At 35.4% G+C, this 25,696-nt stretch overlaps 1 protein-coding gene and 1 non-coding gene across 3 annotated transcripts; both read left to right on the forward strand.

Moving 5' to 3' along the window:
- Positions 1-3,536: 3,536 nt before the first annotated feature.
- On the forward strand, positions 3,537-3,644 carry LOC130959759 (small nucleolar RNA R71). Its single transcript, XR_009078826.1, has one exon. It is a non-coding gene; the product is annotated as a small nucleolar RNA R71 (small nucleolar RNA).
- Positions 3,645-12,598: 8,954 nt separating this feature from the next.
- LOC130954827 (uncharacterized) lies at positions 12,599-14,739 on the forward strand. Of its 2 annotated transcripts, none has more exons than XM_057881600.1 (5): positions 12,599-13,054; positions 13,144-13,194; positions 13,304-13,437; positions 14,035-14,135; positions 14,228-14,739. In XM_057881600.1, the coding sequence occupies exons 1-5, from the start codon at positions 12,770-12,772 to the stop codon at positions 14,404-14,406; spliced, it is 750 nt and encodes a 249-aa protein (XP_057737583.1). In that variant the 5' UTR covers positions 12,599-12,769; the 3' UTR covers positions 14,407-14,739. The 2 variants fall into 2 exon arrangements, with proteins under 2 accessions (XP_057737583.1, XP_057737584.1); XM_057881601.1 differs by having other exon boundaries at positions 12,601-13,054; positions 14,239-14,738.
- Positions 14,740-25,696: the final 10,957 nt, after the last annotated feature.

A 25,696-nucleotide genomic window follows, 5' to 3' on the forward strand; every position in this document is an offset into this window, starting at 1 on the left:
CTCAAATGGGTATAGATGATGAATAAAACATAAAGATAAAGATAGAGATACTTATGTATGTCATTGGTGAGAGCTTCAGATAAGCGTATGAAGATGCTGTCCCTTCCGTCTCTCTGCTTTCCTACTGTCTTCATCCAATCCTTCTTACTCCTTTCCATGGCAAGCTTATGCAAGGGTTTCACCGTTGTCAATGGCTACCTCCCATCCTCTCGTTGGAAATGTTCAACGCACCCTGTCACGGCACGGCTATCCATCTGTCGGTTCTCAATCAGGCCAGAATAGAATCCAGTGATTCTTTTGCGTCTGTCACTAACGCCCCGCCTTCAGGAGTTTGAAGCACGTCACAGTCATTCAATCATTGAATCCTACTCAGAATACCACAGACAAGGTTAGACCTTCCGGATTCTCTTGAATGCCGCCATCAGTTCTTGCCTATACCACGAAGACTCTGATCTCACGGAATGGCTGGCTCGTTTGTCAGGCGAGCACTCGGTTGTCAGGCGATCAACCATGCATCGTGTATCAGGAATCCAAGAGATATTCACCCAATCTAAGGTAGAACGGAGGTGGTTGTCAGTCACACGTTCATAGGTGAGAATGATGATGAGTGTCACGAATCATCACATTCATCAAGTTGAAGAACAAGTGATATCTTGGACAAAGAACAAGCGGAATTGAATAGAAGAACAATAGTAATTGCATTAATACTCGAGGTACAGCAGAGCTCCACACCTTAATCTATGGTGTGTAGAAACTCCACCGTTGAAAATACATAAGAACAAGGTCTAGGCATGGCCGTGAGGCCAGCCCCCAAATGATCTAAGAACTAGATGTCCAAAGATGATCTAGAGATCTAAAGTGATCAAAAGATGAAAATACAATAGTAAAAGGTCCTATTTATAGGAAACTAGTAGCTTAAGAATTACAAAGATGAGTAAATGACATAAAAATCCGCTTCTGGGCCCACTTGGTGTGTGCTTGGGCTGAGCAATGAAGCATTTTCGTGCAGAGACTCTTCTTGGAGTTAAACGCCAGCTTTTATGCCAGTTTGGGCATTTAACTCCCATTTTGGTGCCAGTTCCGGCGTTTAACGCTGGGAAATCTGAAGGTGACTTTGAACGCCGGTTTGGGCCATCAAATCTTGGGCAAAGTATGGACTATCATATATTGCTGGAAAGCCCAGGATGTCTACTTTCTAACGCCGTTGAGAGCGCGCCAATTAGGCTTCTGTAGCTCCAGAAAATCCACTTCGAGTGCAGGGAAGTCAGAATCCAACAGCATCTGCAGTCCTTTTCAGTCTCTGAATCAGATTTTTGCTCAGGTCCCTCAATTTCAGCCAGAAAATACCTGAAATCACAGAAAAACACACAAACTCATAGTGAAGTCCAGAAAAGTGAATTTTAACTAAAAACTAATAAAAATATACTAAAAACTCAACTCAAACTACTAAAAACAATGCCAAAAAGCGTACAAATTATCCGCTCATCACTGGTGCCCATTTCTGGCGTTTAACGCCAAGTGCTTGCCCATATCTGGCGTTTAACGCCAGTCTGGTGTCCCTTTCTGGCGTTAAACGCCCAGAATGGTGCCAGACTGGGCGTTAAACGCCCATCTGCTAGCCTTACTGGCGTTTAAACGCCAGTAGGTTCTTCCTCCAGGGTGTGCTATTTTTCTTCCTGTTTTTCATTCTATTTTTGCTTTTTCAATTGATTTTGTGACTTCTCATGATCATCAACCTACAGAAAACATAAAATAACAAAGGAAAATAGATAAAATATAACATTGGGTTGCCTCCCAACAAGCGCTTCTTTAATGTCAGTAGCTTGACAGAGGGCTCTCATGGAGCCTCACAAATGCTCAGAGCAATGTTGGAACCTCCCAACACCAAACTTAGATTTTGAATGTGGGGGTTCAACACCAAACTTAGAGTTTGGTTGTGGCCTCCCAACACCAAACTTAGAGTTTGACTGTGGGGGCTCTATTTGACTCTGTTTTGAGAGAAGCTCTTCATGCTTCCTCTCCATGGTGACAGAGGGATATCCTTGAGCCTTAAACACAAAGGATTCCTCATTCACTTGAATGATCAGTTCACCTCTATCAACATCAATCACAGCCTTTGCTGTGGCTAGGAAGGGTCTGCCAAGGATGATGGATTCATCCATGCACTTCCCAGTCTCTAGGACTATGAAATCAGTAGGGATGTAATGGTCTTCAACTTTTACCAGAACATTCTCTACAAGTCCATAGGCTTGTTTCTTTGAATTGTCTGCCATCTCTAGTGAGATTCTTGCAGCTTGTACCTCAGAGATCCCTAGCTTCTCCATTACAGAGAGAGGCATGAGGTTTACACTTGACCCTAGGTCACACAGAGCCTTCTTGAAGGTCATGGTGCCTATGGTACAAGGTATTGAAAACTTCCCAGGATCTTGTCTCTTTTGAGGTAATTTCTGCCTAGACAAGTCATCCAGTTCTTTGGTGAGCAAAGGAGGTTCATTCTCCCAAGTCTCATTACCAAATAACTTGTCATTTAGCTTCATGATTGCTCCAAGGTATTTAGCAACTTGCTCTTCACTGACATACTCATCCTCTTCAGAGGAAGAATACTCATCAGAGCTCATGAATGGCAGAAGTAAGTCGAATAGAATCTCTATGGTCTCATTTTGAGCCTCAGATTCCCATGGTTCCTCATTGGGGAACTCAGTGGAGGCCAGTGCACGCCCATTGAGGTCTTCCTCAGTGGCGTTCACTGCCTCTTCATCCTCTTCAAGTTCGGCCATGTTGATGGCCTTGCACTCTCTTTTTGGATTTTCTTCTGTATTGCTTGGAAGAGTACTAGGAGGGAGTTCAGTAATTTTCTTGCTCAGTTGTCCCACTTGTGCCTCCAAATTCCTAATGGAAGACCTTGTTTTAGTCATGAAACTTTGAGTGGTTTTGATTAGATCAGAGACCATGGTTGCTAAGTCAGAGTGGCTCTGCTTAGAATTCTCTGTCTGTTGCTGAGAAGATGATGGAAAAGGCTTGCCATTGCTAAACCTGTTTCTTCCACCATTATTGTTCTTGAAACCTTGTTGAGGTCTCTCTTGATCCTTCCATAAGAAATTTGGATGATTTCTCCATGAAGAATTATAGGTGTTTCCATAGGGTTCTCCCATGTAATTCACCTCTTCCATTGAAGGGTTCTCAGGATCATAAGCTTCTTCTTCATATGAAGCATCCTTAGTACTGCCTGGTGCAGCTTGCATTCCAGACAGACTTTGAGAAATCAAATTGACTTGCTGAGTCAATATCTTATTCTGAGCCAGTATGGCATTCAGAGTATCAATCTCAAGAACTCCTTTCTTCTAACTTGTCCCATTGTTCACAGGATTCCTTTCAAAAGTATACATAAATTGGTTATTTGCAACCATTTCAATGAGCTCTTGAGATTCTGTAGGCATCTTCTTCAGATGAAGAGATCCTCCAGCAGAGCTATCCAAAGACATCTTGGACAGTTCAGAGAGACCATCATAGAAAATACCTATGATGCTCCATTCAGAAAGCATGTCAGAAGGACATTTTCTGATTAATTGTTTGTATCTTTCCCAAGCTTCATAAAGGGATTCACCTTCTTTCTGTCTGAAGGTTTGGACTTCCACTCTAAGCTTACTCAATTTTTGAGGTGGAAAGAACTTTGCCAAGAAGGCATTGACTAGCTTTTCCCAAGAGTTCAGGCTTTCTTTAGGTTGTGAGTCCAACCATGTCCTAGCTCTGTCTCTTACAGCAAAAGGGAATAGCATAAGTCTGTAGACCTCAGGGTCAACCCCATTGGTCTTGACAGTATCACAGATTTGCAAGAATTCAGCTAAGAACTGATGAGGATCTTCCAATGGAAGTCCATGGAACTTGCAATTCTGTTGCATTAGAGAAACTAATTGAGGCTTAAGCTCAAAGTTGTTTGCTTCAATGGCAGGGATAGAGATGCTTCTCCCATAGAAGTCGGGAGTAGGTGCAGTAAAGTCACCCAGCACCTTCCTTGCATTGTTTGCATTGTTGTTATTCTCGGCTGCCATGGGTTCTTCTTCTTTGAAGATTTCTGTTAGGTCCTCTACAGAGAATTGTGCTTTAGCTTCTCTTAGCTTTCGTCTCAAGGTCCTTTCGGGTTCAGGGTCAGCTTCAACAAGAATGCCTTTGTCTTTGTTCCTGCTCATATGAAAGAGAAGAGAACAAGAAAATATGGAATCCTCTATGTCACAGTATAGAGATTCCTTGAGGTGTCAGAGGAAAAGAAAATTAGAAGGAAGAGGTAGAAGAATTCGAACTTAGTCAGATAGAGTTCGAATTGTGCATTGAGGAGGAGTGGTACTCCATAAATAGAAGGATGTAAGAAGAGGGGAAGAAATTTCGAAAACTAAATTAAAAAGATTTTAAAAACATTTTGAAAAACTTTAATTGATTTTCGAAAATCAAGAGTGGGAAAGAAATCAAGTAATTTTTGAAAAAGATTTTGAAATTAGAAATAAAAAAGATATGATTAAAAACTGTTTTGAAAAAGATGTGATTAAAAAGATATGATTGAGAAGTCATGGTTTTAAAAAGATATGATTGAAAAGATATGATTTGAAAAACAATTTAAAAAGATTTGATTTTAAAATTAATGACTTGGCTAACAAGAAAAGATATGATTCAAACATTAAACCTTTCTCAACAGAAAAGGCAACATACTTAAAATGTTCAATCAAATCATAAATTGTTAGCAAGTATCTTTGAAAAAGGAAAGAAATTGATTTTGAAAAAGGTTTGATTGAAAAGATATGATTTGAAAAAGATTTGATTTTGAAAAACTTTGAAAACATGAAAAAAATTTGCATTAAAAACAGAATCTTCCCTCTTGTGCCATCCTGGCGTTAAACGCCCAGAATGGTGCACATTCTGGCGTTTAATGCCCAATGCACTACCTTTTTGGGCGTTAAACGCCCAGCCAGGCACCCTGGCTGGCGTTTAAACGCCATTCTGTCCTTCTTCACTGGGCGTTTTGAACGCCCAGCTTTTTCTGTGTAATTCCTCTGCTGCATGTTCTGAATCTTCAGTTCCCTGTACTATTGACTTGAAAATAGAACCAAGGTCAAATAAACAATGCATGCATGACACCAAACTTAAAATGAGACACTAGACTGAACAAGAAACATAAAATATTTTTGGTTTTTATGATTTTGTAATTTTTTTGTGCTTGTTTTTTTGAAAATTAAGTGGAAAAGAAAATAAAGGTATCAAAATTCTTAATGAGAATTCCAGGAATCATGCAATGTTAGTCTAAAGCTTTAGTCTAAAGAAATTAGACATGGCTAGCCATGCTTCAGCAGGACATTGCATTCAAGAGCTAAATTGATAAGAATCAATCAGCTTTGGTGATGATAAGAACATCACCTTGAAACACTAGAATTCATTCTTAAGAACTCTGAAAAATACCTAATCTAAGCAACAAGATGAACCGTCAGTTGTCCATACTCGAAACAATTTCCGGCAACGGCGCCAAAAACTTGGTGCACGAAGTTGTGATCATTACTTTTCACAACTCAAATAATCCCTAGTAATGGCCCTAAAGACTTGGTGCTCAATACCATGTCATAAACACAACTTCGTACAACTAACCAGCAAGTGCACTGGGTCGTCCAAGTAATAAACCTTACGCGAGTAAGGGTCGATCCCACGGAGATTGTTGGTATGAAGCAAGCTATGGTCACCTTGTAAATCTTAGTCAGGCAGACTCAAATGGTTATGGATGATATATGAATAAAACATAAAGATAAAGATAGAGATACTTATGTATTCCATTGGTGAAAACTTCAGATAAGCGTATGAAGATGCTTTGTCCCTTCCGTCTCTCTGCTTTCCTACTGTCTTCATCCAATCCTTCTTACTCCTTTCCATGGCAAGCTTATGCAAGGGTTTCACCGTTGTCAGTGGCTACCTCCCATTCTCTCAGTGGAAATGTTCAACGCACCCTGTCACGGCACGGCTATCCATCTGTCGGTTCTCAATCAGGCCGGAATAGAATCCAATGATTCTTTTGCGTCTGTCACGAACGCCCCGCCCTCAGGAGTTTGAAGCTCGTCACAGTCATTCAATCATTGAATCCTACTCAGAATACCACAGACAAGGTTTAGACCTTCCGGATTCTCTTGAACGCCGCCATCAGTTCTAGCCTATACCACGAAGACTCTGATCTCACGGAATGGCTGGCTCGTTTGTCAGGCGAGCGCTCGGTTGTCAGGCGATCAACCATGCATCGTGTATCAGGAATCCAAGAGATATTCACCCAATCTAAGGTAGAACGGAGGTGGTTGTCAGTCACACGTTCATAGGTGAGAATGATGATGAGTGTCACGGATCATCACATTCATCAAGTTGAAGAACAAGTGATATCTTGGAATAAGAACAAGCGGAATTGAATAGAAGAACAATAGTAATTGCATTAATACTCGAGGTACAGCAGAGCTCCACACCTTAATCTATGGTGTGTAGAAACTCCACCGTTGAAGATACATAAGAACAAAAGTGATCATTGGCTTCGGTCCCAGAGAGGGAACCAGAAGAACCAAGATCTGATCTAAGAACTAGATGTCCAAAGATGAAAATACAATAGTAAAAGGTCCTATTTATAGGGAACTAGTAGCTTAAGAATTACAAAGATGAGTAAAACACAGAAAAATCCACTTCCGGGCCCACTTGGTGTGTGCTTGGGCTGAGCATTGAAGCATTTTCATGTAGAGACTTCTCTTGGAGTTAAACGCCAGTTTTTGTGCCAGTTTGGGCGTTTAACTCCCACTTTGGTGCCAGTTCCGGCGTTTAACGCTGGGAATTCTGAAGGTGACTTTGAACGCCGGTTTGGACCATCAAATCTTGGGCAAAGTATGAACTATCATATATTGCTGGAAAGCCCAGGATGTCTACTTATTAACGCCGTTGAGAGCGCGCCAATTGGGCTTCTGTAGCTCCAGAAAATCCACTTCAAGTGCAGGGAGGTCAGAATCCAACAGCATCTGCAGTCCTTTTCAGTCTCTGAATTAGATTTTTGCTCAGGTCCCTCAATTTCAGCCAAAAAATACCTGAAATCACAGAAAAACACACAAACTCATAGTAAAGTCCAGAAAAGTGAATTTTAACTAAAAACTAATAAAAATATACTAAAAACTAACTAAATCATACTAAAAACATACTAAAAACAATGCCAAAAAGCGTACAAATTATCCGCTCATCAGTGCACCACTGAACCAGAGTTCAAACAGACCATGGAGAAGCTGAAGGGGGTGAATAAGGTGGCATGGGAGTATCTGATGAGGTTTGAATCAGCCACTTGGGTTAAGGCTTTCTTCAGTCCTGGTGCCAAGGTGGATAACCTAACTAACAACATGTGCGAGGTATTTAATGCAAAAGTGGTTCAGTATAGAATGAAGCCAGTTTTGACTATGTGTGAGGAAATTAGGTGCTACCTAATGCGGAGAATGACCAAGCATATTAGGCTGTTAGAGCACCATAGTGGAAAGCTTGCACCCGTTCAGGAGAAAAGGTTGCAGAGGCAGATAAAACCCAGCAGCAGGTGGATTACCGAGTGGGTGGGAGATAACGAACGAAAAAGATTTCAAGTTAGCAGAAAGCAGACCAAAGTAAATGTGGATTTGATCAAACACACTTGTTCATGCAATGTTTGGCAACTGACCGGTATATCTTTAATTTTGAATAATTTTCTTTAAGGCTGATCTAATATAATTTTAGGTAATATGTTTTGAATGATTTTAAGGCTGATCTAATATAGTGGTAGGTAATATGTTCTGAATGATTTTCTTTAGGGCTGATCTAATATAATGCTAGGTAATATGTTTTGAATGATTTTAAGGCTGATCTAATATAGTGGTAGGTAATAAGTTCTGAATGATTTTAGATCTGATCTAATATAATGCTAGGTAATATGGTATGTGATTTTGATTCAGGCATGCCATGCATTCACGGTATTGCTGCAATTAGAAAGAGGCATGACCAGGTAGATGATTATGTGCATCCCTGGTTATGTATGGAATCTATTCACAAGACATATGCACATTGCATAAAGCCAGTTCCAAGTGAGGAATTTTGGGTAACCACTGACCAGCTGAGGCCTGCTCCACCACCCATCAAGCGACCTATTGGGAGGCCTAAGGTACACAATTGCAACAAGGATCCTGCTGAAGCTCAAGTTCAGGGTGACAAGCTTAAGAGAAGCTTTCAAGTGACATGCAGCAAGTGCAATGAGAAAGGCCATAACTATAAGACCTGTAAGGGAGCACCAAGCAACCTAAACTGGAAACCAAAAAAGAAAAAAGCTAAAAAGACTGATGCAAACACACAACCCTTGGTGCTGCTGCCCCTTTCACAATCAGTCCCTCAACCAGAGGTATCCCTGCTATGCTTTAGGATCGATCTGTACATTTTAAATTTTGTCAGTGGTTACGATGTCATTATAACATTTTTTAAGGACTAATTTGTCCATGTTGTTTGGTTGCTGGATCTATGTTGCATAGGATCAAAGCCAGACACAAACTGAAAGTTTGGTTGAGAATATTGCTGTGCAAGAGAAGTCTCCAGTAAGCCTCCCCCCCACCCCTAAATAATACACTCATAATCCCCCCACCCCTAAATAATACACTCATAATGCCAATCACTTTACTCTTATCCATGCATTTGAACAACTGAATAATTCGGTTACTTTTGCAGAATCATGTTATCAGCCAGAATGATGCAGCAACAACACCATCTGCTCCAGTCCAACCTCCATTCAGGCCTCCATCCCAGCTGCCAAGAATGGGGTAACCCAAAACCCCAGCTGGTGCCTCTACATTCAAACCCAAGCAGACAATCAGAAGGCCCCAAACAAGTGCAAATCCACCTTCAAATCCACCACCAACTCCACCCCCAGATACAACTCAGACTCAAAGCACCAGTGCCAGTGTCGCTGCATCAGAGGAGACCTTGAAAGTCGCTGGCAGTGAGGCCATAGGAATGAATTTCATCCCAACTCCTGGATCCAACAATCAAAAGAACTGAACACTACTGAATGAATTTCTGTTTTTTGTCCTAGTCTTTAGTATGAATTAAACAACACTGTCTACTTATCATAGTTTGGCAAACTTGTTTATATGCCAACCACATGTTTTGTTATTTTGTGGCAAACCTATGCTGTTATGTTTTGGATTAAGATAGATACATTGTTGTTTATATTTTGGTCATAATCTATGCAGAATTACCAGCTTATATAATAGCTGATTCACAGTAAATTTTTTTCTTGTTCAGCAATGGCAATTTTTCATTGAATAGCCAACAATGGCAATTTTCATTACATCATCAACATTGTACATCAATTCATCATTCTCACCACTTTAAGAAACATACAGCAACAACAAAAACTATACTAATCAAAGCAATATGCACATACTCATTTTTTCTCCTTCTCCATACATAACAGTTTCCTCTCCAACTCTTTCATTTTTTTTTCTCCAGTTCCTGACTTCGCATCAGTTGAATTTTTTTTTCCAATTCCTGACTTCGCACCACATGATCTTCAATGTCTACACCTCCAACATCATCCACAGCACCCAATGCTTCAGACTCCATGGCCCTAATTTTTTTCAGGTGTTCATCAAGCCAGATAAAGTATCGGCAACACCGTTCTTTAACCTGGAGCAATTTTTCAGATAACGCCATAATTAGACACAGAACACTCTCATCCAACTACTATCAAAATAATCGCTCACCTTGAAGAATAGACACCCGAGAAACATCCTATTGGGATTAGATGTTGTTCTTGACTTGTAAAGAATGGCATAAACGCCGCAGAAGCACTTCGGCGCAACCCCATCTCGATCACAACCTCCTGCAACAGCGCCTGAAGATCTCCGTCCAGCTCTTGTGCATGAAGAACCCCCCTCACTCATCATGGACGATCGCACGAGCAGCGGCCATGACTTCCCCCTTGCATTTGGATGAAATAGGGCTCACTGGTGGAAACGGCGTCGTTTTGCAGTTAATGGACTAATTTGTCCACTAAAAAATCGTCCCAATCCACCTCATTAAGTGTAACGGCCACGTCATTCACTGCCCCTCCATGTCAGCTGGCTCCGTTGCGATTTTTGGCCCAAAACGGACGGAAGGATATAATTGTCGGCCGTTTTAAAACGTGGGAGATCGAAATGTATTTTCCAATCTTGAGGGACGAAAATGTCTCTGTTCTAAAAGGTCAGGGACCTATTTGTCTTTTACTCTAAAAATATAGAAGGAAAAATAAAATGGTTAGATATTGAAAATCAAAGAAACCTGTTTTATCTCAATTTTCGGTTGACGATCAAATTGTTGAGTTTTTAAATGGATTAGATTAATTAGTTCGAAATTTTAAATCGTGAATCAAGTGAGTCACTTCATGGATTCATAAAATTGATGTAGAACGATAACTTCCTTCAGAAAATTTGACATGCCATAAAAAAGTTTTTCAATCCAAATAGACCAATTAGATCATGGGGTAGAATTTTTTTTTTACTATTAAATTTTTTATTAACTAATATTATTATTAATAAAAAATTTTAAATTTTTTACTGTAAGTACATAATAAATGCATTAGAAATTTAATTTTTTTTTTCACAAACTTTTTTTCAATTTTAACATTACTATATGTTACAAGAGAACATGTTAGTAAACTCTTAAATTTAAATGCTATATATGTTGGGTAATCCATAATTAAAGAATCAAATTTTAGACATTTTATTAGAATATAAATTAACTATGAAATTTAGGAAATATTTGACCAGGTTTGGCAGTCATAAAATAAGTGACGCTCAACTTATTTTAAAAGTAAAAATTTATTAAAAACGAAATTGAAATTTATAAATTAGCTTAATTGATCTATTAGGCTAATTAGCGGTTATAAATATAGATATAAATATTTTTATAATTAAAAAATTAATTAAGATGTTAAATTTGTTATATTTTATTATAAATATTTTATATATTTTAAATATTTTAAAAGTTAATGTATTACTGTAAATATTGAATTTTATATATTTCATATATAAGTAGTTCTTTTTATAAGTTTTTTTTTATTTTTGTTAAAAAATATTAAATTTTTTTATCAGAATCTAATATTTGAAAAATATTCTATAACAAAATATAAATCAGACTCAAATCAATTAATTATAGATCTGACTTGTTAAGAGTTAAGAGCTAAGAGTAAGAACTAATTTGTTTGTAGCCCTAATGTGATTACTGTAGGTTAATTCACAGTTTTAATTAAAATTCTTTTGATAAATTCTTTTTGTTTGTCTTTGTAAACTAATCAAATGTCTTATTTTAATAGCTTTTACTTTTATTATTTTACACTCCTACGTAATGGATGCAACACGTGATCTTCATAATTTTGATGCTTTTATTTTTATTTTTTATTTACATTTTACTTTAAATAACTTATTATATATATACAAAACATATCATCAAAATTTGAGAAATTTTAAAAATCTTGTATGATATGGTTTTTCTTAAAAAAATTCTCTCACTTATGAAGAATAATTTGAAATTCTAAAAAATTAATAGGATTTTGAGTATCGTGGTCCTAATATTTATAATTCTTTTATCTTCTAATTCATTAAATATAATTTAAATTCTTAATTTGGTTTTTGTAAATTGAGATTTAGACTATAGATAGGTTTAGAAAAAATATTTGTAAATTATAAATTTTCAATCATAAGAAAAAGTTTACTTATTTTGTTATTAATTTTTTAGATTTACACCAAATAAATAAATTAATTAATATTAGAATTTGTTGATGTAAATATATTTTTTAAAATAAAAAATATTTTAGATTAATATTTTTAATACAAAGATAAATTTTTTAATATTAATTCAATACTTCAAATGCATATATATATATATATATATATATATATATATATATATATATATATAAAATAGGATAATAAGATGTTTACTTAAACTATTATTTACTATTTTTCTTTAGGTGAGAGAGTATGCACTCAATATTAAATAAAGAAACTCAACATATATATTCAATTTTACTAGAATTTTGGTTTTATTTTATTTACCTTGTCTATGTAATCTAAAAATATAAAAATCAAACTAAAAAAATTAAAAGGATCAAATGCAATAAAAAAATTAAAAAAGCTTGAAAAAAAACTTTATCTTTTTAAAAAAATATCTATATAAATTGAAACTTAGAAGTAAGAATAAATATCCTAACAACAAAACATGTAGAGAACGGAGTTAGCATTGAGAACAGAGATTGATACAAAAAAAAATCTAATAAAAATACATTAAATGAAGGTAATGTAAGAAAGAAAAATATAAAAAAGTATACTGAGTGAATATTTATCTAAAATTAAAATTAAAAATACTCAAAATATAAAATAATATTTTTTATTTTATTCTTTTTTTTAAACATTTTTGTTAAAATAATTAATCATATATTTATGTTTTATTTTTATTTTTATCGAAAATAAAAATTAAAATACCCAAACCAATCCGCTACTTGTTTAATCGATTTGAGGGATCGTGGCCTAAAAATTTAGAGACGAATTTAATTGCTTTATACTGTTTGAATAGATTGGGCTGCTCTCTATACTCTTCACTCGGATTGGGCTTCGGCCATGGTTAATATGGAAGGTCAAAACATACGGTCGGAGTGCTCGAGGTGGAGACTGCATTGAGCTGGGTTTTCTTTTGCACTTTGTGAGAGTTTCACCCTGAATTCGAAGAGATGCTAAGTTCCATGCGACTGCAATTGCGATTACAACCTTCAAACGAAGGCGTTGTAGTTCCCCACTCTAAGAGCGCATTCGCCACCAACATTCACAAGCGTGTTAGCCTCTCGTGCAGAAAACGCGCCACACTACCACTCTCTTGCTCTTTGGCCGCACAACCACACTCTCACGCGCCACAACAACCGCTCTACACTTCCACCGTTGTGTCTTCCTCGCCGCAGCTTCCACAGCTTCGCCTCTCACAGCGCCACATCACTCTTCTCAACGTCGTCGCTTGCGTGGTACCCTTCTCTCTTCTTCCTTTGTCAATTCTATTTATCCGTTCTTCAACCAATTCTAATGTTTTCTTTTTTGTTCTTCTTTGGTGCAGACAGCGATATGTGCCACGTGGCTATTTTGCTCCGCAATTCCTACACTTCTGGTTTGTGTTAATAGCCTTTTGATGGAATCAATTGTTTTCAGTTTAGAAAGGCTTAATTTTGATTGTGAATAACTTGTGTTTGCTCAATTTGGAATGTGGTTACGCGAAGGCTTTCAAGAGAGCAGCAGAATCACTGGAGAAGTTGATGGATACCACAAGAGAGGAGCTTCCTGGTACCATGGCTGCAATCCGTCTATCCGGCATGGAAATCAGTGACCTCACCACGGAGCTCAGTGATCTTGGGTCTGCATTCTTATCTTTTTCATTCATTTATTTTAATCGTTTCATGTTTTGAGTTATACATGTAGTGGTGATGCAAACGAGTAAGTAAATAGGCATTATATCTAGGGTTTAGTTAAGAGAAATGACAGGAGTGAACACTTTTTATCAAGAGTAAAGTCCTCGAGGATTTCGACCTCGGATTAATTTGCCCTTGAAACAAAAAAGGTACGCTTCCACGATACCTAATTGTTACTTCACTTTTGCAATACCAGCCAATATTTGGCCAATATGTTATTTTTATACTATTAAAATTTAGAATTTAATACTTAAAATTTAAAGTGTAGGTCAAGTGTTGACCAAAAATAATAAATTTTGTTGATTATATAGCATTATTCTTTGGTTAAGATAGATGTTAACAGAAGTTTTTAAATTTTTATTTAATAAATATACAATAAATATATTGAAAATTTTAGTTGTTATTTTTCCAATAAAAACATTTTTAATTTGTAAATTTAACATGTGTAGCTAAACCCTTATATCAATAAAGAATATAGTATACCAAGCCAACACAACTTGTTAATCTCTAGAATAAAGCCTTGTATTATTATTGTTATGCAGGCAAGAGATTACTCAAGGTGTTAGAAGCTCCACACGCGCTGTTCGCTCGGCAGAGCAGAGGCTTCGCCGCTTGGCAACCATGTCTCCTCCTCCCTCTTCAGGTTACCTACCTGAAATCATAGCTGTATTAGATTGTTAGCAATCTTGCATTGTAGATGTTGGAAGAATTTTACTTGATGTTCACTGGATATAGTTTCCTTGCAGGCAATGGTGAGTCCCAAAGCAGAGGCTGACTCAGGTGGACCTGGGGTGGCCAGAGCAGCAAGAAACATGAGAGAGGGCGTTGTCAAGGGTCGTGCTATCATGAAAATGTTCTTCACACTTGCAAGATTCTCAAAGTTTGCTCTTAGCTATATAGGTGGACGTAGATAATGTTAAGAATCATAGATAGAAGATGAAAGTCATCATGGTGAGCAACCTAAGCTTGTAAGCTCTGTTTCTGTTTTTGTTTTTCTGTGTCAGTCTTTTTCTTTTGGGTCCGAATCCCCTTCTTTTTTTCCCCTAACTAGTTAGAGATTTAAATTTCAGCTCTGGGATCTATAGTATAAAAAGAGCGACCATTTGCTATCTCTTTCTTGGTGATATGTTGAAGTGCTGTTTGATCATTGATGTGGTTGTGCACTTGTATTAGAACACAATAATACCAGTGAAGAAGCTTACAAGGAGAAATAACAAAATGAAAATCATTAAATTTAAATATCGGATTTGTCTTCTAATAAAAGTGACACTGTATCTCAAATTCAAGGCCACTAGGATTACATTTACATTGATTTTGGGGCATGAAAATAAACATCAAAGCTCAAACCCTGTTTCTAACCTTGAATAAGTGTATTTGATGAGTTCTTTTGTTTAGTACTGAGTATATACTCAGAGAAACTGTTGTATCCTGACATTTGGTCTCACTTTAATAATTCTATTAGAGTTTCTTTGTTTAAAAGAGAAAAAAAAAAAAAAAAAAAAAAACCTTGAACCTGGAAGGAGGCAGAATTTTTTCTCTATATCAGGTACAACGGAAAACCAAACCCAAAATGTAGGACAAGGAAATTTGAGATATTACTTGATTAAAATCATGGACACACATACATAGAATCAGCTAAGCCTAGAGAGTTTTCTATTATTTAAGAAGTGCCGTTGATTTGGCTTTCTCGTCCTTGACTTAAGAGTGGTCTTGGTGATCTCCTTAAGACTTGTGACGTTATGGGTGTCACTTTCCATCTTTTTCAAGAGAAGCTGCTTCTTCTTCTTCACTTTGAGTAGTTGTAGGGTCAAGACCAAGGCATCTGGAGAGGGTTTTCACAACTTGGTCCAAGAAATGGCATGGCATGTATGAATCCCAAGCAGATTCTCTCTCTCTCCGAGCCACAGTACGGGTATCCATGTTCTCCTAATCTTTTTAGTTTCACTAGTTCACTGTGTTTCACAGCAAAGACAAACCTCCAACAAAAGTATATGTTGTTATTGACTAGTTTTCCTTTGGTTTTAGCCGTTTAAGGTCTCTTGAGGTGAGGTTCTGTAAACTTATCTGGAAACGAGCATGTAACAGACATGTGTACACAGAGATTGGACTTGAGATTTTTATAACAACAGACATGTGTACACACCACTCAGGGCATACCCTCATACCCATAATATTTATATATATACGTGTAACCATGTGCATATGCTAGGGGAGGCACGCACCCAAGTGTACTAGGAAATCCATGTATATGTTATCCAATATTTCATTTGGTAGTTAAAGTTTTTAAATTAAAAGTTATTTAATTACCAGTAATATTAGATCAGTAGATATTATTTTGGGTTAGTACTTAATCAGCAATAATTTATACTCATTTATAAAAATTTACACATAAAAAATATATAATTTGCATTTATATTATCAGAGTTTGTATGTGTCAATTTAGTTTATATTCATATCATATTTATCAGAATTTATATACATAAATTAATAAATTTATTTGTTGAAAATAATTTGGTATTTATGTTAGTTAAATCCTGGCCAAAATTACTAAAAACCATGTCTGAGTTTCTGTTTAATTAAAAATCTAACACGAGTTGGCGATGCCCTTTGATAACCATTTCATATTTTCATACCAGTGTTTGTGTAAAAATAACCTGTCTCTATCTCTATAGCACATATAATTAACTCTTCAGCATTCATAAGAGCTAAGTACTAGCATTTAAAACACCTTCCAAGGAACCACAATCTTGCCTCATATATCACACCTCACTACTCCTTATGCTTTTCATATAGCATGTCGCCCCTTCCTGATGATTTGTTACATGAAATCCTGTTGAGGTTGCCGGTGAAGTCCTTATTTCGTTTCAAGTGTGTATCAAAGTCATGGCTCTCTCTTAAATATAGTATATCCGATCCCCACTCTGAAAAAAAAGCATTTTGAACTAGGAGCCGCATGCACCCATAGAGTTATGGTCATAGCACCAGAAGCTCTTCACGCCCTATCCATTGACTCAGAACCATCGCCTCAAGATGATTCTACCAGTGACAAAATGGAAATGGATTTTCTCCACCATGAATTGGAACCTTGTTTTGATCCCTTTTTTTTTTCTTTTTGATCCTGCAGAGGGTTTCTTCTATTTAAGAGAAATGTTCCTGTTGAAAACCATTGTTTGTGGAACCCATCGAATGGTGTCCACAAAAAACTAGCACCTTTTTCCTCATCTGATTTCTATGATTTTGGACACGACCCCTCAACGGGTGATTATCTGGTAGTTTGACAAACAGAAACTTTTCGCTGATAACCAAATTGGGTTTTTCTCTCTGAGAGCAAATTCTTGGAAAATAGTAAGCACCCCTTTCCTTATCAGAAATGTCACCTCTACATTCCTAAAGCTGGGACGCTGTTCAATGAAGCTATTCATTGGTTGGCTTATAACTACAAGGCTAAGATAAATGTTATCGTTGCCTACTTGCCTTTGACTTAAAGGAGAGAGAACTTTCTCAGAGATACATTCTACCACGTTTGTTAGATGGTTGTAGTTTATACATGCGCTTCTAAGATATGTGGGATATGGGTGATGCAAGAATATCAAGTGCGGTCGGTCTTGTCTTTAAGTTACCCAATTCTTCTGTCTAAAGTTAGGCCTGTCACTTGCATCCCTGTTAGCAATTTTCCCTCCAAATTCTCCGCAGAAAAGATTTTTAATATTTTTGGAACATTGGCGTGACAACATTGGTGAAATGTGATGGGTACTGCTAGGGAGCCAATGTACAATGTGTATAATGGGCTAAATCTTTGGTCCATGAATAAAATGGACATTATCCTGTACAATGGGCTAAATCTTTGGTACATGAATAAAATGAACATTATCCATATTATCCAGAATAACCATCCGGAGGATAATAAACATCTCAAGTCATAAAACCACTCATCCCAAAAGCTTAAACTGATTTTGGGGTTCACCAATGATCAAACTCTTAACCTTTCGAATCTAGAACTCTAATACCATGTCATGAAACCATTCATCCCAAAAGCGTAACTTGATAGGACAATGTAACACTAATAGTTATATCTCTAATACTTCCTAAACCTTCATTATACACATTGTACGTTTAGGCCATTGGCTCCCTATACTTTCTCTTTGATTAAATGCCTAAAAGAAAAGGGGAGCTCTACAATGTTGAAGCCTTCTACCTTCAGTAGGTGCTAAGGACAGATGTGCAGGCATGGATGATACACTTTGCAGCAGTTTATGGGTCCCACAAAAGCAGCATTTGTCGATTACTTACACACCTATTTATAATTATAATGTTGGCTTAATCCTTGCAGTAACTAAAGTGAGTAGTGTTTTCGTAAATATCGTTGGATTTATTGTAAAAACTGTGATGAGTTATTATTAGTTTTACTGAAAGGTTATTTGTAGTACATAACTTAAAAGTGGATTGCACAACAAAAAAAAAAAAAAGACTAGATTGAGTTGACTAAAATAAAGGAAATAAATTTACCCTTATCATGTTAGAATTTTGTCTGAGAAGCCTTAAATGAAGATGTCTACAAAATGCGTAATTTAATAATTAAAGTTGTGAACATTTTTTAGCAAGATGAAAAATAGAGATAATATAATTTTTAGATTAAAAAATAAATTTTATTTATTTTTTTGTGAAATTAGTCACTATTTCCTAAAATTAATTGTCAATAACAATCACTTTTATTTACTCGTAACATAGAGAGTATGATATTCTCGATTATTTTGTTATTTAGTTTCATTATCATTGTATCTATTATTTTTATTTTTTCTAAATTTCTAATAATTTTAATTAACATAAATAAGTGAATAAAAATACAAATAAAAATAAAAAAAATATGAATATGATGAAAAAAAAAAGTAGAAATAATTTGGAAGTGGGATGATATTGACAAATATCATACTATGTCACGAGTGAATAAAGGTGATTGCTATTGACAAATAATTTTTAGACAACGGTGTCTAATTTCATAAGAAAAAGAAAAAATTAATATTCAATTCAAAAATTATAAACGTAAATTAACTTTTAATAATTAAATTTTGCTTAAAAAAAACTACACAATAATTGGACACCAATTTACAAGCACCATATAATTAACCATGGATAAGAAATAAAAAATCACTACACAACATAATTTCTTCGAATCTTAAATTATTGGTTTTTTATTCTTATTCCATAAATAATCAGACTATTATTTCAATTATCAAACATGAATTATGTCATCACTATCTTTCATCTTGACAAAAAAATGTTGTCACAATTCTAATTATTAACTTACACTTTTTTTAAACCGTTTTTCTAATGACATATTCACTTAAAGCTTCTCATGAAAACAAAAACGATTAGTGCACTTTTTTTGACACAAAAACATAGTTTTACCGCAAAAGTGATTGGCAAGAATCACTTATGACTTATGAGACATGTTGTCGAAGCTGAGCATGGAGACCACCATGTTGATAATCTGTTGAAGGAAACATGGTTACCCAAGTGATACAAAGGCTTCCCACACACAACATATAACAAAAATGTATGTTAACCATTACTTACGTCGTCAACAACTTAGTGTCCTGGTCGCAGGCTCCACAGTGCATGCCGATCACCTTGTGCGTGCTCATCCGCAACTAGAATCACTACCAAAAGAAACGGTAAACAATTATGATCACGCTCTAATAACTGAAGACCGCTCAAGTGTATTGTTGCGACAACTCACATTCACCAAGCCAAGCCGAATACATACGTACCGTTCATCCAGATTTTTCGAAAAAATGTAAGCGGTCACAACAAATTTCGACTCCTGAAAATACATTCCCTCTGGTGGCCGAAATGCCAATTTGAGACACTACCCAAGCAAAGCAACACAAACTCCATGTAAGTTAACTCCATTTGGACTAACACAAGGAAACTTCACAAAGCAAATAAATATTACTAAGCACCCAAACAGGAAACTCATTACCTGCGGCATCTCAGATGCAACATGGAAGGCAGGGTGTGTGTGTGATATGTGAATGGCGACCCATGCTCAATTTACCGGACGTCACTACCTTCTGTTAACGCAGAATCCTGATTTTCGAATGTTAACTTGCGCTACACCAACAGTAAACGATGAAACAACTAAGTTCATACTTTGGAAGTAAATTGTCGAAACAAAATAACTTCACTTGCTTTCAACTTAGCAAACGTAGTTGCAACACCGTTTCCGTTCTTTTGTGTCTTCCTTTGGCGGGTCGTGTCCCCTCTACACTATAAGATTTTTATTCATTTGTGGAGGTTTTTTCTCCTATTTGTGGAGGTTTATAAACCCCACCAAATGATGTTTGGAGAGTTTCTAAAACTGCCAAAATTTGAAGTGCCACGAAATTTTGTAATAAATTTTGTATATGTTTAGTGGAATTTATATTGGACTTTTATGGCGGTTTTAAATTACTTTTGTGACAGTTTAAAACCTCCACAAATTAATTTTTTAATTTAACAAAAATAAACTGTGATATTTTTAAACTTTCACAAATCTTATAATTGTTTATTTATTTTCAATTTCAAAACCTTCATTAATCTCATCTCATTTACATTCTCTCCAATTAGAAATTTATTTTTTAATATCAAAATTTAAAAACTAAATCTTTTATAATACAATTCCTCAATATAAAAAAATTCTCAATATCAATAGTTCCAAACATAATTACATATGGTATTATTCTACATAACTATTCCTGCTTTTCTTTAAAAAGTAAAGTAAAATAAAACAACTTTCATATTTCAATATCATCTAATTACATAAAAATCTCAAATATTTGTCTTCGGGTGTCTGTTGCTATCACCAACTGATCTCCTAGCATCAAAGAGAGTAGTAGGCTCACTTTTAATATTGTGCATTTAACTGTGTCATATTCAGCTCAATTTGTTCCTATTTAAAGTAGTAAACAGAAACTATTCAATTTATCTATCTATCTAAAACAAATGTGTGTAGTAAACAGAAATCAAGTACATTAAAGCAGTTCCGTTCCACGCCCCATAATATTTAATTTTCTATTTTGCACTGTCACTGAACTAATTTTCTTTTTCACTCACTTTCAGCATTCAATGGTATTAAAGCTATTGCGAAAAGGGTAAGTATTTGCATCATTACCTTCTTTTTTTTCTAATTGATATGAGATGAGACCCTAGCCTAATCTATTTTAGCACCACCTAATTGATATGAGATATGAGACCCTGGCCTAAATCTATTTTGCCTCATTACCTTCATTACATAATTGATGCTTACTATGTATATTATGTCACAGAATCTAAAGCATTTATCTAATTTACACATAATTACATACAAATAAAATAAGATAAAATAGCAACGGTTTACAAAATACTTACCACTATAGTTAATGCCTCGTTATTTATAAAAGACCCATCCTTTCTCTTATGTGTTTCAATGTACATCATTAACATATATAATGCAAGTAAAATCACACATGTACCAAGTGTGTGTATATATATACCATCTCATGTCACCTCCGAGAGTTGGCTTTAGATCCACAAGTGTTAATTTTTCATGCAAAGCTCCTAAAAATAAATATAATATCTTCAATTAAGACCAAGAAATTTTCTAGACCAACTATATATTCATCTGAGTTTCGTGACTTAGCAATCCAAGATTTATCCATTGTTGCTAATTAAACTTCAAGTAGGGAAAACAATTACTAGACATGTGTACTACTAAAAAAATATATATGGGACTTCTAACATAATAAAATACAAAGCTATAATAGACTTTTAACATATTTAAAACAAAATAGGATATAATTATTATCTTACCTCAACAAGTGCTTGTTCAAAAGCAATAGCAAAAAACTGGTGAAAGGAAAATCGGTACCTACTTCAATCCCAGAAACAGAAGAAACCCAACCAAATGCCTAATAAAACCAGAAATTAAATCCATGAGCGAGATTAATTTGTAAAATAAAAATAAAGAAATGAAAGAGAATAATTAATAAAGAGGGGCAATAGCAGAACATAATAATTTTGTGTAGATACAAAAATACCTATAAATATTTGATAACACATGCAAATGCAGAACATAAATAAATAGAAATATGACGAGACTGTATAAATATTTGATAACACATGCAAATGCAAATGTAGATTATTCTTTACTGATTTCCATATATGCTAATTAAAGTAAATACAAATCCAAAATCCTGTCCATACCTGATTTAGAAGCTAAATAAAATACCATGCATTGGTGGATTGCATTCACATACATGTATATATTTTACGTTAGCAGATCATTCAATTCTCGTCAATTTTCTACTATTTCTTTCTAATTATTGTATATATATATTTTTTTTATATACAGAAAATAAGATTTTATGCATAGAAATAGTCAAAAAGTATTTATAGATGACACATTAAGTATTTTCTGAAGTAGTCTCAACCTGAAGGTGCATAAGTGGCAAGAAGTTAGAATCACATACTTTTGGTTTACAATTGACATAGAGAAGCATGATTTCCCGGACCCAGGTAAAAATCTACGTGAGAGGATCTTTGTGTAAAATTGAGTGGGAATTCACATTTTCTCCAGCTGAGGACATGAACCAAACAGGCACTTCATGTTTTGAGTATACAAGTAACTGTTACAAAAGAATAGACCACAATCGCCACATCATTATAACTAAAAAAAGAATGACTCGTGTTACTATAAGAAGTATTTATACTATGCTAGTGTGAATAAAAAATTGTCTGGCCCAACTAAAGCGTCTGCGAATCCCATCATTAGTAACAACCTCAGCAGCTAGCCAATGCATTTAAGTAGTTGTACCACTGAAGTTTTAACCAATGTTATCATGCATTTTGAAATTGTCCAGATATTTTTATCCAACTGAAGAGAAAAAAAAATTATGTGAATGAGTAGTATTAATCTGTTGAAAATATTAGGCCTCTTTATATTATCCAGAATTTTAAAATCACAAAAAAAATGTTACTATTGATGATTGGTGATGACAGTACACATGCATGTATGTAAAGCTGGCAGAGAATAACCAGCTCCATATGCTTTATGAAAATAGTTATATGAAGTTAAATAAGAGGGTTATCAACTTAGCAGTTATCATATATCATTAGTGAAGTAGATGCCAAAAGAAGAATTAAAATCAGGAGTTGACCACAAATCCATTGAACAACGGGTAATAAATTATGGAAACATAACAATGAATTGAAATTAAGATTGAAAAGGAGCATTAAAAAGGGTAATAGTGATAACAGTACCTCTGGTAACAATTCCAACTTCAGTACAAAGCTCTGCCTCTGCTATTATTATTAGCGGCTGTCTTCCCATATGAAATCTGCTCCAATATAGCCACTAAAGCTCATTTTGGGGGGGGGGGGGGGGGGGGGGGGGGTATCACAGCTATAAATCATCCGACACCAATCAGTACCCCTTAAATGCTAGTTAGAAACTGAATGAGTAACAATTGAATGATAAAATAATTTCTCTGCTGGGTGATAATTGAGCAATATTAGCATATGGTATATATAAGGGGAACCAACAATATTTATAAATAAAGAATATGACAAAATCACGGGATTACAGGAATTGAATGGTAAACTAAATGCAGATATGCTGTTCACACAAGTGACAAATCTATCAATCACAATCTTATAAAACATACTAGTAAGTGCTTGGCGATATGCCTAAACAACTGCTCTTGCCAAGATGCCCCCTCCCATCACAATCAAGTTTGCAAGAATCTTTGTTGTCTGCATAAACAGCTAAGTAACGTTAAAACCCTAAGGCGAGAAGCCGAAAACAATGCATACAGAAAAATTGAATTTTAACATAATTATTGTTAAAATAAGAATTTCATAATTATTGTCAAAAGGAACAGCTAGGACCCTGTGAAGAGAGTCAATTACTCAACTAACTGATATCATTATCATAGCCACAGTGGCATACCACAAGTAAACTTAAAAAGAGCATTGCTAAACTGCTAATAGTCATTAAATCATGACAACTGAAGATTTATATATTCATAAATGGTTCCATTTTTCTTTTTCCATTCATGTTTATCAAGTTTATTGAAACAAAAAAAATAATAAATATGAGATATTGAACATACTAGTCAAACAATTCCAATTCTTACTCCTCCAACAACTTCCACCTGAAAAATTAATTAAAAAGAAAGAAAAAATTAAAGAAAGAGTAGCGAAAACTATTTATGTACACACTTCACAGTAAATCAATCAATTTTTCATCCTCCAATTACTGGAAAAGAAAAACGAAGAAGAATAGAAAAAGATACTAGATTCGAATACATCACATTTGCAGATTCCATTGTCATTTTTAGTTACAAAACAACATTACACAGCATAGCATACCAGGGGTAACTAGTGAAGCTTTATTAGGAAAAGAACCAAGAAGTAGAGAGTTCATGTGCGGAATGCGAGTGAGTGAATGAATGAATTTGAAGAGTGTTTAGATTTTTGAGTGCGTGGAGTGAGGCACACAGAGCTAGCTACTTCATGAAAGAGTCAGAGAAGAAATTTATTGTTAACAAGAAAGAAATATCAGCAAATTAATAGGAAAGAACAAGAAAAAAAAGTACCAGCGGCAGTTCAAAGGAGAAATTGGAGTGAGAGAAAACAGCGTTGAAGAAGAAGCTCGGGAGTGAACAGATTTGAAAATGCATTGTACCACTTCAACTACGGCGGGATCGACGTCAAAAACTGTGGTGGCAACGGCGGCAGAAACTGCAGCGGCAACAGTGACAGCAACGACAGTATAGAGAGAAAGATCTGAAAACGTGTTGATAAGATAGGTGGCTCGATCCAGAAGCTCTCTACTGCAACGGACACGGCAGTGGTAATGACGCCGCCGGACAATGTATAATAAGTATATGCAGCAGTGGGCAGGTGCTAAACCAAAGTTACTTACAAGCACAAATATATAAGTATACAATTCCAAAATTATGGACAATGTATTTTAGAAAAGAAAGAGAAGCCTCTTGTACCAGCAACGTTGAATTGATTTATAGTTTCACTTTTCATCCAAAAATTCAAAGGTAACAATCATAAAGCCAAAAACCATAAAAAAGAAAGTCCAACTAAATTGTCTACTGCTATGAATCTCTACTCTAGTTTTTAAGCTCCTGGGCAATTAGAACAGCCAAATAAAAGCCAGGTTCGTCTACAAATTCAGCCAAATCAAAAGAATGAGCATCTGCAACAATTTGTAAACTTGTCCTATCAGGTAGGTCAGAAACTACAACTTCCGGATACTGCTTTCGTTGCTGTTCTAACACTAGTCTCCCTTGCGGATGACTGATAATCACCCGTCCACCTACAGGTCAGATCCAAAATTAGAGAAAGAATAAGTATCCAGAGCTCTGACCTAAGTTTCAAAAGAGGGAACAACAATTGAGCTAAAATATATGTGCAATAAGAAAATCTATTAAGTTTGCTACTATGTTTGGTGCACTGTTCTAATACACTTGAAAATTTTAGCTTCTATACCAAAGTAGTACCTAAGGAGTATTAGAAATTTGACATTTTTAATCTATCCTCTTATTCAAACTTCAGTTCAAGCAAATTAAGAGCCAGGCTTTGGTAATAGGTGTAGAAATCTTGGAATGCAAATAGCATTCTCTCCAGAGCAATTTCATTTAATGGGGCAAAACATTATTCAAAGCTTGATGAAAGACAAGATGTGTGAATAAGTGTAAATGTTACAGTTAAAATTGCAAAACGTTTTATTTTCTACCTCATAATACATCATTAATAACCAAACTATATCCACACTATCATCCTTCTTTTAACCAATTTTGGCACTATCAAACTTTTCGTCATCCAGATAAATGGATTCTTTTGAATGATTTTTAAGAAATGTGTGTAAAACATGGTACATAAAAATCAAGTCCATTTTCAAATACACAATTTGCAGAGAAATGCAAAGTAACAAGGAAAAGAACAAACTTCAACCACGAGAAAAACTTACCAGGTGAACATTTCTTAGCCAAAGACTCCAAAATCTCATCAAGTTTGAAGGGCAAAGCAGGAAGAAAATAGAGAAAAACAACATCAAGAGGAGCCCATTTCTCTGGAACATACACAATCTCTCCTTGCCAACACTAAACCTTATCATATTTCTCTTTAATAAGAGCCAATATCAGAAGTGAATCGTGCACCACAAAAAGAGAC

This window comes from Arachis stenosperma, chromosome 10 (genome assembly GCF_014773155.1).
Source record: "Arachis stenosperma cultivar V10309 chromosome 10, arast.V10309.gnm1.PFL2, whole genome shotgun sequence".
Classification (NCBI taxonomy): domain Eukaryota; kingdom Viridiplantae; phylum Streptophyta; class Magnoliopsida; order Fabales; family Fabaceae; genus Arachis; species Arachis stenosperma.

Excerpts from the sequence above, each read along its gene's own strand:
- LOC130954827 (XM_057881600.1), top strand. The coding sequence starts at position 12,770 with ATGCTAAGTTCCATGCGACTGCAATTGCGATTACAACCTTCAAACGAA. Across the intron at positions 13,195-13,303 it reads CCGCAATTCCTACACTTCTG|GCTTTCAAGAGAGCAGCAGA; the intron begins GTTTGTGTTAAT and ends GGTTACGCGAAG. Across the intron at positions 13,438-14,034 it reads ACGGAGCTCAGTGATCTTGG|GCAAGAGATTACTCAAGGTG; the intron begins GTCTGCATTCTT and ends ATTGTTATGCAG.